This window comes from Bos grunniens, chromosome X (assembly GCF_055505025.1).
Source record: "Bos grunniens cultivar Pamir isolate PY7600 chromosome X, Bosgru_T2T1.0, whole genome shotgun sequence".
In the NCBI taxonomy this organism is placed as follows: domain Eukaryota; kingdom Metazoa; phylum Chordata; class Mammalia; order Artiodactyla; family Bovidae; genus Bos; species Bos grunniens.
Genome location: NC_141194.1, coordinates 28926837 through 28941284, shown reverse-complemented (window position 1 = coordinate 28941284; position 14448 = coordinate 28926837). Strand labels below are relative to the sequence as shown.

Genomic DNA, 14448 nt, shown 5'->3' with positions numbered 1-14448 from the left:
ACTCAGGGTTGCTGTTGAGGGCCCACCAGGGGCTACAGTGCATCAAGCAGATGGTCACAAGTCCTAAACCTCAACAAGGCTGCCCAGACTAACGGAACATGGGCTCAAGCCTGATGCTCAGAGAAGTCAATACTTATGGCAAGAGCTTTAGAGAAAAGAGCTTTACTGCAAGGCCAACCAATGCAGGAGGAAAGGTATCAAACCTCTCTTCAATCGAGGAGCCTGGGTGCAATCTAAGGGGCCATGGGAATTTCTAACTTGGAAGCTAATTGGCTAGTCTTCAATTAGTCCATTTCAGCTACTCAGGTTACAGGAAGCCAGGTTTTCCTCATTGAAGGACTTCTCACTATGTAAATGGCCCGGGGAAATGTTTCTCTTCTCTGAGTTTTACAGACTGAAGAGCTTGGCTCCGGGGTCATCCTGAGGTCATGTGTTCCTTCTTGGACACATGCAGTTCTTTCTTTGTAAAATGACTCAAGGTGTGACTAATCAACAATCTATTTGAGAAGGTCAAACCAGTTTAAGCTGGTCAGTTGCTTCTCATGCTGTTTCACTAGCCCCCTGAACTCTAGCACATTACCCAAACTCCAAGACAAAGAAAATCACAGTGAACTAAATGTTGCCTAGCAAGGACAATCATGTAACATTCCCATCACAGGATGTAACATAGAATGTGCTTGAGGTAGAATCTTTCCCAGTTGGAAACAACTCAGAATTCTTAGAATTTTTGTCATTGACCAGTATCTTCTCTCCCAGATACCCTTTCATCTAATTAATGAGTATTTCCACGCATTTAAGTACCAACAAAAAATCTAGAACTTGCCTAGAATTTGCCCAATTACACACAAGATAAAATAATGGAGTAGGTCCTTAAGGAGAGGTCTCTGGCTCCCTCAACCCAGGGTAAAGGTCACCAGTCCAGGAGACTGTGGATTCTCTGAGGCCCTCCATCTGAGGATCTGGCCATGCTCACCACTCCCACTGTCTCTCTAGCCCACCAGGCAACTTCCCTTGAAATGACCTCTCGCTGAAGGCTCTGCGTTTTCCTAAGGCTCCAAAGCGAGACAGTGTATTAAAAACGGAGACATCCGTTTGCCGACAAAGGTCCCTGTAGTCAAAGCTAGGGTTTCCCCAATAGTCATGTATGGATGTGAGAGTTCGACCATAAAGAAGACTGAGTGCTGAAGAACTGATGCTTTCAAACTGTCGTCTTGGAGAAGACTCTTGAGAGTCTCTTGGACAGCAAGGAGATAAAGCCAGTCCATCCTAAAGGAAATCAACCCTGAATATATATTGGAAGGACTGATGCTGAATCTGACTGCAATACCCTGGCCACCTGATGCAAAGAGCCGGCTCATTGGAAAAGACCCTGATGCTAGGAATGAAAGATTGAGGGTAAGAGGAGAAGGGGGCAGCAGAGGGCGAGATGGTTGGATGGCATCACTGACTCAATGGACATGAGTTTGAGAAAACTCTTGGAGACAGTGAAGGGCAGGGAGGCCTGGTGAGCTGCAGTCCATGGGGTCTCAAAGAATCAGACACAACTGAGTGACTGAGGATGCACACACACACACACACACACACACACACACACACAACACTCCATTACATGTATATATCATATATCTATCCATTGATACATCAACGGACATTTAGGCTGCTTCCCTGTATCGGTTATTGTGAATACTGCTGCAACAAATACAGCAAAGAAAATATCTCTTGGAGAGTCTAATTTTAATTCATTTGGTTTAAAACCCAGAAGTGGGCTTGCTGAATCATATGGTAATTCAATTTTTAATTTTTTGAGGAACCTCAAATACTGTTTTCCATGATGGTTGCACCCATCAACATTCTCACTAACATTATAAAAGAGTTCTCTAAATGCTTGCACTTAATCATCTTACTCTGTCCTGGAGAGGGAGCAAGACAATCAACTTTTCAAATGATTGTTGTGGTAAAACCACTTAACATCAGATCTACTCACTTAAATATTTAGGCCCACAATACAGTAATGTTAAATATAGGCACAATGTTACCCAGCAGATCTCTGGAATTGGTTCATCTTGCATAACAAACATTATACCAAGTGAAAAGCAACTGCACATGCACATGCAGTCACCATGTGCAGTGATCTTGGAGCCCCCCAAAATGAAGTCTCTCACCGTTTACATTGTTTCTCCATCTATTTGCCATGAAGTGATGGGACCGCATGCCATGATCTTTGGTTTTTGAATGTTGAGTTTTAAGCCAGCTTTTTCTCTTCTCTTTCACTTTCATTGAGGCTCTTTAGTTCTTCTTTGCTTTCTGCCATAAGGATGGTATCATCTGCGAATCCTAGGTTATTGATATTTCTCCCTGCAATATTGATTCCAGCTTGTGCTTCATCCAGCCAAGCATTTTGCAAGATGTACTCTGCATATAAGTTAAATAAGCAGGGTGACAATATACAACCTTGATGTATTCCTTTCTTTCTAGTTGACGTAGCTATAAGTATTAGCTATTGTATTCTTACAATAATGTAAGCTAGAGAAAACAAAATGTTATTAAGAAAATCTTAAGAGAAAATATATTCACAGGACTGTATTTATCAATATTGTAAGTTTACAGCATGCATTTGCAAGAGTTGTCTGTCAGTACATACATCTATATTGCCTTATATGACAAAAAGACTATAGATGCAAAACACTAAATATCAACAATGAAAAAATAATGTGAAAAGCAATTCATAGTTAGTTACAGGTATAATGATTCAAGCATCGATAATGAAGAAGCAGCAATATGATTGCTTTATAGTAGCCTAGTGTAACTGATAGGATTGCTTCATGGTAGCCAAGCATTTATAGTAATGAATGGATCACTTAAATTTTTATATCCTTTGCTATTTCAGTCATATTTATAATAAAGTACTGAAAACATTGTTACTTTAAGAGAAAACACTTACCTGTGATGACAGGCTGATGTGCCGTTTATCCATTCACAAGAGAGAGATGGGACAGTGTATAGTAATAGAATTCTTTGAAAGCAAAATTATAAAACAGAGAATATAAAATTATTAATTTTATATTAAATGTCAGTCACCTTCTGCCTATGCAATGGTAGGCTATCCACTTCAATACATGCTATGTTCTACATGATGGATACTAACTTAGCTGGTGGTGATGATGAAGATGATGACACAGAAACATTTCATACAATCCTTGCCTACAGTTATGAGCTCTTAGCACAAAGACACTCACACGCATACTCAACAGATAAGATTATTACTGGTATGGCACAAAGATTATTTAATACTCATTGAGGGGAAGTGGATCATCATATAGGTCTTCATTCCTGACACCTTCTTGCTGAGTAGGCTGAAGAGGAGGAGGAAGAGGAGGGGTTGACCTTGATGAGTGGCAGAGATGGAAGAACGGAGGAGGTGGAAGGGGAGGCAGGGGGAAGCAGGCACACTCAGTGTACCTTTATGGAAATGCATTGTAATTTCTGTCTGAAGATTTTGCTTTTTTGTTTCTCTAAAAATGTTTGTGTATTATCAGTCCTCCTTCCACCATTTGCTTTCTTTTCAGTGCCCATATCATAGAAGGATCCATGCCATACAAGAGTCAAAAGCAGTCTTGAGTGCTCAGAACGCTTCTGCCAGATTGTCTAATGTCAATTTGTTTTCTGGCACTGCTTCTTCTATGTCTTCTTCCTCATCATCCAGCTCTGGTTCAGCACCACTAATCTCCATCAAGTCATATTCTGTTAATTCCTCTGCTGTAGGGTCTGCTAGCTCTTCAATATTTCCAAGATCCATATTTTGGGACTCTTCACCCCCTCCCACCTTTTCATGCTGTATCCACAGTCTCTGTCATGATTTTCTTAGCTGACACTGTCACAAATCTGTGAAGGCATGCACAACACCTGAACAGTTTTCTTTTTTTAGCAGGAATTTATTGTTTGGGACTTTCATGGTTTTATTTATTTATTTATTTATTTTTTGGTAACAACAATCGGATCTTCAGTCAGTCGTGTAATCCTTCCAGACTTCATGATGTTTTATCAGGGTTCTCTTCCATAGCATTGACAATCATTTCTGTAGAGTACCCTGTGTAATGAGCTTTAACGGTCCCTTTGACCCTTTGATCTGTAGGCTGACTTAAAGATGTTGTGTTTAGGGGAAAGGAGACATTTTGACGCCTTCAGTGTTGAACTCATAGGGTTCTGGGTGGCCAAAGCATTGTCCAGTATCAAAAGAATTTTAAAAGGCAGTCCCTTACTGGCAAGGTACTTTCTGCATCCAGGGACGAAGCACTGATGAAATCAATCCCCCAAAGGGTTCCTGCTGTCCAGCCTTCTTGCTGTACAACTGAAACACTGGCAGATGATGTTTATCATTTCCCTTTAAAGCTCAGGGTTAGCAGCTCTATAGGTTAGGGGAGTCCTGATCATTTGCACAAAAACCTGATGGCATTTGCACAAAATCATAGAATTAGCCTATCTCATTCTGTCTCAAATTCTGGAGCTCATTTCCCTTCCTTACCAATGAATGTACTTTGTGGTATTTCGTTCAGAATAGGGTACTTTCATCTACCTTAAAATCTGTCCAGACAGATCTCCTTTCTCCTCAGGGATTTTCTTTTTTAAATTTTATTGGAGTATATTTGATTTGCAATGTTGTGTTAGTTTCAGGTGTACTGCAAAGTGATTCAGTTATTCATATACATATATGCATCCTTTTAGACAATCTTCCCTCATATAAGTTATCACAGACCGTTGACTTTCCTGTGCTATACAATAGATCCTTGTTGGCTATCTATCTTAAATACAGTACTGTTTATATGTTCATCCCAAGCTTCTGATTTAACCCTCCCTGCCACATTTCCTCCTTGGTAACCATAGGTTCATTTTTGACATCTGTTCACTCTTTTTCTGTTTTGTAAATAAGCTTATTTCTATCATTTTTTCAAATTATATTTCCACATTTGAGTGATTTGATATTTGTCTTTGTCTGACTTCACTTAAGGAGAAGGCGATGGCACCCCACTCCAGTACTCTTGCCTGGAAAATCCCATGGATGGAGGAGCCTGGTAGGCTGCAGTCCATGGGGTCGGGAAGAGTCGGACAGGACTGAGCCACTTCACTTTCACTTTTCACTTTCATGCATTGGAGAAGGAAATGGCAACCCACTCCAGTGTTCTTGCCTGGAGAATCCCAGGGATGGGGGAGCCTGGTGGGCTGCCGTCTATGGGGTGGCACAGAGTCGGACAAGACTGAAGCGACTTAGCAGCAGCAGCAGACTTCACTTAATATGAAAATTTCAAAGATGTCCATTTTCTCCACTTTTACTCAACATGATTTCAGAAGTCCTAGCTGTGGCCATCAGAGAACAGAAGAAATAAAAGGAATCCAAGTTGGAAAAGAAGTGAAACTGGCACTGTTTGCAGATGACATGATGCTAGACATAGAAAAGCCACAAGTTGCTATGAGAAAACCACTAGAGCTCATCAATGAATTGGTAAAGTTGCAGGATACAAAATTAATACCCAGTGATTTTCTTGATGACATATGGGAAACCACCTGTTGCTTCTTGTTTGCAAAAGCTGCTTCCCCTATTATTTAGATATTTTGAAGTCAAATCTCTGTCTGAAATTATCAGATCATCCTTTGCTGGCATTAAATTTTCCAGCTTTAAATCCTTCACCCATTTTTGCTTTAGGTTGTCATAATGACTTTGCTTTTTCTTCAATCATGTTTGAGTCTATAGATATGCCTTGCTTATAGCAATCCTGCACCCACATACAAGCTATGGTATGGGGAGGGAGGAGGGTTCAGGATGGGCAACACGTGTATACCTGTGGCGGATTCATGTTGATATATGGCAAAACCAATAAAATATTGTAAAGTTAAAAAATAAAAACAAAAACAAACAAAATAATATTTAATTAAGCTCGAAAAAAAAGATAAAAACATACTTCACAAAAAGCACAAGATTTTCACACCTGCTGGTGTAGCTGCAGTGATGGCTTCATAAAGTTCCTTTTCTTTTTCTTACAGTGGTTCTTATGCTGGATTCATTCATCTTGAAATGGTGGCAACCACAACTGCAGATCCAAACCAGTATACAAGGAGCAACTCAACTTTTTTGTATAATGTCATGACTTCTCTCTGCTTCGTGAGAGCACTTCCAGCACCACTAGGGGCACTTCACATGAGTCCTATTGTGTTACTCAAAGTTTAGAGTATCGTACTAAACAGAGTAAGAAATAGCTGTGAACCGTTGGTGATCACATTTGTTGAGATAACAGTTTAGTACACAAACTGTTCATCATAGATGAATAGTGCTATTCATGATCCATAAGTGTGTGTGTGTGTGTGTGTGTGTGTGTGTTGTTCTTACCCATTTCAAGTGCAGCTGATCTAAGTTGTATGCTTACCTGTGGTCTGCAATTTCTTAATTGGACTCTGGACCTTCTATAAAGGTTATTTTACTACTTATATACTTTTAAGATCTGGGTTGCTGAGGGGAAACAGGGGCTGGGAATTCCTGTTCCACTGTACTGCAGATGCCACACAGACAAGACCTTTTTTTTTTATATGAACAATTTCACTCACTGTCCTTTATCATTGGCAAGAAACTCCCAATTCTCTTGTCCTGTCATCTTTTTCTGAACCACAAAGGAGATTCAAGGATTTCTGACTCAATATAAAAACTTTTGTACTTATACTGGGATATACTTTGTTCATAAACACAAATACGGAAGTCAAATTAACCTTCAATTACAAGAAGGCTATTTCAATAGTGCCAAAACGAAAGCCCTAAACAGCAAAAGATACATCTCCCAGTTACTGAGGTCAAGCAAGGACAAAACAAGACATAAAATGTGTTCCCTTCAGATCCACCTTGGCACTCAATTACTTGAAATACTTACTTCTCTTTTCAACCTCAAGATGAAGGATCTTCCCTGGATGTCACTATGTGGGAGGAGCTGGCAGACTTGGTTCTGGAACGTGCCCTGCCCATGGCGGTAGCGCTCTCTTTCTCAGCTCTCAAGGCCTCTCTCTACCTCATCCTATGATGGGATTCAGGACCTCTGAGGGCTGACAGCAGCAAGTGGACACTACAGAACCCCAGTGGTTCTGGGTGGCTATTTCTTTCACTTCTTTTTAAGGGGCTTCACATATATATTTGACAATTCCTACTCTGACCTGAGATTGCCCTCCTTAGACCAAAGGTCTCACATCCCTGACAACTGTACTGAGACAACAGAGAAAAGAGATGTTCAGCTTGAGAGTTCTGCCTGAAGCCTTCTTACACCTAATATTCTGGGGCATTGCATTCCTCAGTCCAGTTGCATGGGTGACTTCCTAAAGGCCCTTGCCCCTTTGATTAAAGCCTTCTAGGGAAATGCCACATCCCTGAAAGGCCCTGAGTACTTTCTCTACTGTGGACCTTGCAGAGAAGGAATCCCTGTCCTAGGAGTGATAAGAGATAGGAAATCCATGGCATAAGTAAGGGGGCCCAGGCAGAGACCTGTGAGGGAAACAAAACGTGGTAACCTGTCCCTTCTCTCCTTCAGCCAGACTTCTCAGGCAACCTCTGTTCTAATAAATAAACTTTATATTTTAGATCTAATAGATATTTTTTATACAAAGGAATGGCTGTGAGATGTTTTTGAGTCCCTTACTGATCTTATAAGCTTATCTGAAACTTAAAATGTTCGTATCTTTTAAGATGTCTGAACCCTCATATGTATGGATAGATGACCCTATTGTCAGCAAATACTATCTCTTTTTTCCTCTCTTCATATGTCACATTTATTTTGGCATTATTATTATTATTGCTCTGGATATGTATTACAATATAATAGTTTGACCCAAGAGTCCCTCTTGTTAATGCTTCATACATTTCACAGTAATGCGTATAAAAAGGGAATTAAGGGCACAAGGTCAGATCAGGCTTGCAGGAGTGAGAGGGTGAGCTTTAGACTAACTCAGATCAAGGGCCTATGGACATCCCTGTCACTTAAACAGCCATGGAAAAGTTTGTCACATCATTAAACTCTCTGAGAGTGCCTCGGGCTCTTTAACTGTGAAGGGAGTTTGACAAGCCCTGTCTGGAAGGACGGCTGGCATGTGGTGGTAACTGTAAAGCCATCTGCCACAGTGCCTGGCAGGCACCAACCATATCCCTCCCTTCTCAGGACAGGTGGCTATACTTTGCAACGAAGATCTCACCTCCCTTAGGCCTGACATAGGGCTTCCCTGATGGCTCAGCAGTAAAGGATCTGCCTGAGATATAGGAGCTGCAGGAGACGCAGACTCAGTCTCTGGGTAGGAAGATCCCCTGGAGGAGGAAATGGCAACCCAGCCTAGAATTCTTCCTTGGAATATCCCATGGACAAAGGAGCCTGGTGGCCTACAGTCCATGGAGTCCCAAAAGAGTTAGACATGACTTAGCAATTCAAGAAGAATAAGAAGATGATGAAGAAGAAGAAGGCCTGGTATAAGAAGTGAGGGAGAGCCTTGCCTGACAGTCTTCCCTTGAGCTTTCTAGAACTGACATCAAAGGGGAAGGCATGACTCTCCTTTGTTCCCTCTATTCAGGGATGAGTATACCCCTCAGTCTCCACTCGGGCTTCACAAATTGACTTCTGGTGGAGCCTGGGGAATCCCCTCCTTCTTGACATGAGGCCTATCTCCTCATAGTAAGACCGACACCTCCCTGTGAGCCTGAAGGAGGAAATAAGGGTGGCCTTATCTATCCACCCCTACCCATAGTTTCACAAGAATGAAAGCTGTGGCAAGCTTCTTGGGAATGACAGACAGTTCCTCTCAGGGGCCCAAATCGGGGTCTCAAATTTGACTCTCAGCCAAGCCCAAGACTCCCCCTTCTGTTGATGCCACCATCAGACCAAACCCTGACTTTCCTGCTACTCCTCCGTCAGAGCTGAAGGGCCCCTTGGCCTGGTAAATTTGCCTGAAGCCTTCTAGGCTTAGAGTAGGGAAAATACTGTGTGGCCATCCTGGTATTTGTGTTCCCACGTTCTTTGCTGTCCTCACCATCTTGGAAAGAACCTGGAAATATTCCCCAACTGGAAACATTTCCTGACTTGCCTTAAAGCTTCTCCACCCAGGCCAATAGTTTCCTGATCCCTGAGGAAGAAGAGGAGTTTGCCTCATAGGGCCACCACAGGCCATGGTCTTCTGAGGCTAACAGGAGTGGAAGGAATATGTTCTGCCCCAACTGCTTTGAGGCGAGTGGTCTTTTCAAGAATTCAGGGTCCTTACCTTGACTTCTGGCACAACATGGAAATCATTCTTCTGCTGAGCTTCGGCTGCTCCCTTTGATCAGGATGAGGTTCCTTACCTCCATGTGATCCTCTGGGAGGAAGTGAATGGACTCACCATGTCATCAGGCCTAAGTGGCACAGTCTCAGGCCTGACAAAAGGGACAGTGCCTTCTGTAGCCCCCTTCTTTCTGGGAGGGATCCTTTGCTGTCGGTCAGTATCATCAGTTGACTCCTGTTAGGAACGGGGTACCCTTCCTCAGCTGATACAGCCTCCCTCCATTAGCCCAAAGACTTTAAGGCCCTGAAGCCATTCGCCTTCAGAAACTAAGGGATAAACCTAGTCTGAAAGCCCTGCCTGTTCCCTCCCAGGGCCCATTACATTTGCAGGACTTTCTAAGGATTTATCTGTAATGGGGTAGTTGGTTGCCACACTCTTCATACAGGACTATACACATGTCATGCCTGGGATTTCCACTCTCTGATGAAGAGCCAGCCTATAAACCAAGGTCATCTCCTTGAAACCCTCCAGGCAGAAGTCACGGGGCCCTTGAGCTGGCCAGCACTTACCTATGCCTCCCAGGGCTAACTGGAGAGGAGGGACCAAGTGTAGCCCTGTCGGCTGTGGATTGAGGGGCTTCATGTCCACACTCTGGGTCCTCACTTTGACTCTGCACCCTTCCTGGGGCTCTGTTCTCTGCAGATTCCCAATGTCCCCACCTCCCCAGGACCTGAGTTGAAAGTGTTAACCACAGCAGCCCAGATAGTTCTGGACTTCATGGGCTTGCCAGTGAGGACGGGTCTTAACAGGATCCTTCTGTTCTGGATGGGTCTTTCCATCACCCTCATTCAGGATAATCACCATCATTTCTGCGAGATTGATTCTCTCTACCAACCTCAGAACTCTGTGCTGAGACCAAGTTTCTTAGGTCTCTGAGAAGCCTAAAGAATAAGTGAGGCTATGCTAAGGCTAATAGGCTCAGCCCACCAGTTCTGAATTCCTGTGTGTCTGAGATCAGAAGGGAGTGCTGTCCCAGTGACCACCATCCCCCATATTCTTGGGTCTTGCTCTCTTCAATCCTACCTGGGGCCCTCATCTTGCTTTCTGTCATGGATTAAAGGCCACTGGGGAAATTCCACGTCTCTACAAACTCCTGAGCTGTTTGTTCTGCAGGGCTAAAGAGAATGGGTCCATGTCCCAGGAATGACAGGAGATCGAGAAGCTATAGTCCAAGGCAGGAGTCCCAGGACAGGTGGCAGTCCTTTAGGGAGAAAAAAGTTGATCAATCTATCTCATCAGCCAGGTGAAGATTCTCATGTCATTTCTATTCTGATAGGTTTACTTTCCACAGGGAAGAGACTGTAAGGATGATATGGAGACTCCTTGCTCTTCAGAGGTTATCTAACATGGCCAATGTACATGCTTGTACTGTCCCTGAATATTGTTTCTTTCACTTATCTATGAGTAATGAATAAGGGATACATATTGTTGGTTAAGTATATCTGGTATTCTTACTGCTCTGGCTACACATTTTGATCCAGTAGCTTGAGCACGAGGGCATTCTTTCCTATCACCTAGGACAAATTCTGAAGTGCTGAGAAAAGCACTGAAATAAAAGATACAGGGTGGGGACTTTCCTGGTGGTCCAATGGCTAGGACTCCAGGCTCCCAATGCAGGGGGCCCAGGTTCAATCCCTGGTCAGGGAACTAGACCACACATGGAGCAACTAAGATCCAGCACAGCCAAATAAATAAATAAATGATAAATAAATAAGGAATTGTCAAATGTTAAAAGGACTTGTTAAAGAACAAAGACAAGGGTATGTCTCAGGTTGGGGGGAGAACAACAGTATGAGTGATAAGTAGTGTATAGCAGGAGTCTATTGCCAGCTGTCATTTACCAGCCTCATGTATTTCAGCACAAAACCAAACCCTAACTCTATGAGCCTTGGGCTCTCCCCTGTGAAGTAAGTTTGATAAGCCTTTTCTTGTCAGATTGGTGGAATATAAGTATTTATGGAAAGCTTCTATCACGGCGCCTGTCTCTATTGAGACATTTGGAGCCACGGCAGTTATTTCTATGATCATCTTGACCTCAGATGTTACATCAGCTGGATTCTTTTTTCAATATATCAGATGTCAGAAACTATGCAGTGTTCCAAGTGGGGGAAAAAAAAGACCCAACCTCCCAAATCAGCCAAAATTCCACTTAGCAATGAAACCAAAATAATATGTTCTCTCCAAGCCCTCTTTACCCTGCTTCTTTCATGTTCTTCCTGAAGTAGAGAGTATCTCAGCCTCTTCCATAGAACGACAGCATCTCTGAGAAACTATAATGAGTGGATAGAGGCTAGGACTTTTTTTGACTAAACATCACCAGTACAAGCATGAAGACTTCTTAAGAGCAGATTCTCAATGTTTGTGTAAAAGAAGAGCCACGAATAAATCATTTGCTATAATTTATATTCTCATTCTTGAAAACCATAAACCATAAGCAGAGGCAAGTATGTTTCTTTTACATTTACAAAAAGTCAGACTAAGCAGAGAGTAAAGCCAGCCAAAATCTGAAGAAATTTCAGCTATCTCCCTAACAATGTATCAATGTTCTGAGCCTCTATTAGTGTGGTGTCTTTCATATTTCTAAGGACAGTCTCATCTTAAAGTGATGATATTCTCATCCTGGATCACAAAAGTGATGTGAGGAATTCCAATATTTATTTGAGAAAACAAAATTCTTACTCCTAAATTTGACAAACAGCAAAGTGTGTGTGACCAATGCATTCATATACTTATATCATGACTCTAAATGACCTTTCTGTTGAAAAGTTTTAACAACTGAAAATTGGGGGAAATGAAGTCAACAAGTTATTGATGCATATCAGGAACACAGGTTGACCGGCTTGTCCAGCCACAAAGTGAACAACGGGCTTCAGATCACACTAGGCGCAAGATGAGTGGCTGGATGCGGCCCTGGGGTGCGCAGTGGCCGAAGCAGAACAGCCAGCAGCAGCTGAGGCAGCAGCGCCAGGCCTGGTTGAGGCAGAAGAGCAAGCAGTGGCTGAGGCAGCAGTGCCAGGCCTGGTTGAGGCAGAAGTGCCAGCCCTGGCTGCACCTCTGGCTCCAGTGCTCTCTACTTCCTCTCTCCAAGCCTCTTCATATTGCGGCTGCAAAGCAGGATGGACTGAATCCTTGACCTTGGCCAAAAACTGCAGGACTTTCGTTTTGCTGGTTTCTGTGAGCGCTTTAGGACCCCACAGGAACTCATAGCGAGGGGGATCGCTGCCAGGCACCTGGCGGTACTCCAGGTACTCTTCCCGCACCAGATCTTCTGTGATGAGCTTCCTGGGCTCTCCAAAGATGAAGTGACTTCTTCCATCATAGATGCCCAGCAAATTCAGGAACTTCCAGATCTTCTCCTCAGGGGCGTGGTTGCCATTCAGGTAGATGACACCCAGCAGAGGCATCAGAAGACCATTCTTCGGCAGCCCCAAGTCACCTCTCATGCACTCAGTGTCGCTGAGATCTAGGTTGCTCACCAGGGTATAGCAGTGACTGTTGGGCCTGACTTCCTTCAGCACCAGGCCAAACACCAGCTCCATGCGCTCGGAGGCCCTGCTAAGGATCTCAGGGAATCGTTCCTTGTACCTTCTGTTGATTTCCTGCAGCATTTCGGACCTCTTAATGCGTTCCCTCATCTTATACTTATACAGCATGTATTGCACCAATAGCTCTGCCTTCCTGGTCAGAAGATCTGTGTGAGAGCTCTCAGCAGCAGCTGAGGCCTGGGAGGAATTTTCACCTTCCTGAACTTGGCCCTCAGCACCTACACCAGATCTTGAGCGTGCTGCGCCACCACCACCACATCTTTTGCGTATAGCACCTGCAGCAGCACTGGTGGTGCCTTGGGCTCCCGGAGGCCCCTTGGAGGTGCCAGCAGCAGACGAGCTTGAGAGAGCACTTTCTGAATCAGGAGGGGAGGAGGAGGTGGTCTCTTCTCCCCCAGATGTGGTAGCCTGATCATGAAGACCCTGGGTCTCAGCTCGGGCTTGGGGACATTTCTCACGAGCACAGTGCTTACTCTTCTGCCCACAAGGCATGATGGCTGTGGTCAGGGACCACAGGCAGGAGTCTGGGCCAATACACAGGAGACTGGGGCACCTGGAGGATGGAGAATGAGGTGACATGAGCACCTTAAAACAGGGAGACTCTACCTTGGCTTAATCAAAGGCTGCCTCTGCAGATGTCCTTGAGGACACTGCTCTAGGAACCCACAAGGCTCCTGTTTTCCTGCTCAGACCATTCACGGTCTCCTGAGAACAAAATCTGGTGCAGGCAGGTTGACGTCCCTGTGGACCCCCACAAGATCCCAATTCAAGGTCTAAAGTATTTTTTTGCTTCTGGTTTCTCCCATATGTCTTTTTGAAAATAAAATTATTTTTTGCAATATTACAATATTAATTTATAATAGTGTACCAGTTTCTGCCACACATCAATATGAATCAGCCATAGGTATATCTTATGTCTCCTCCATCTTGAAACTCCCTCCCACGTTCCCACAGAATCCCACAGAGGAAGAACAGAGGCCTTACTTTTCCTCTGCTCCCTCTCAGCCCTGCTTTGGATTTACTCAGGTGACAGCAGGTGCCAGCAGTGGGGTTTTCTAAGTTCTACTTCAGTATTATCACGTCAAGTCCTGGAGGAGCCTTGGCACCCTTCCCTCTGCTACTCTGATGTAGACACTTTAGACTTCCCCATGATCCAGAGGTAAGTGAAGGGATGCCCCAGTCCACCTCCCTGCCGGGAGATAGATAACCAGTGCTGAGAGTTCATTAGGGTCTTTTCTATCCTGAGTTCACTGGGATCATCATTCAAGGTCCTTACCTTGGCTCCTTAAAACGTTGGGCACCATTATCCATTTGTGGACTGGTGTCTACACCTTCATACTAGACATTTCCCCTCCCGTAGACTTCATATAAAACAGTAAAGAAGGTGCTCAGCCTCACAGGCCATCCCTGAGATTTCCTGGGCTGAAATCTGAGGGTTGGGATGGATGTACTGAGTCCTCACTCAGGTTATTCAATTGGGCTCCTGGTAGAGAAGCTCAACTTTCTCCTGAAGTGATGACTGCTTGATAGTAAAATCCAATCACTCCATGTCCCAAAATCAGGAAGTGAAGAT

At 43.8% G+C, this 14448-nt stretch overlaps 1 protein-coding gene across 1 annotated transcript; it reads right to left on the bottom strand.

Annotated features, from left to right (window-relative positions):
* Nucleotides 1–11716: 11716 nt before the first annotated feature.
* Nucleotides 11717–13424, bottom strand: LOC147340072 (melanoma-associated antigen B2-like). Its single transcript, XM_086388418.1, has one exon. It carries the CDS (start codon nt 13365–13367, stop codon nt 12210–12212), a length of 1158 nt encoding a protein of 385 aa, XP_086244544.1. The 5' UTR covers nt 13368–13424; the 3' UTR covers nt 11717–12209.
* Between the last annotated feature and the right edge of the window lie 1024 nt (nt 13425–14448).

Bases quoted from the DNA above. Each gene is read 5' to 3' on its own strand.
- LOC147340072 (XM_086388418.1), bottom strand. From the start codon at position 13,367: ATGCCTTGTGGGCAGAAGAGTAAGCACTGTGCTCGTGAGAAATGTCCC.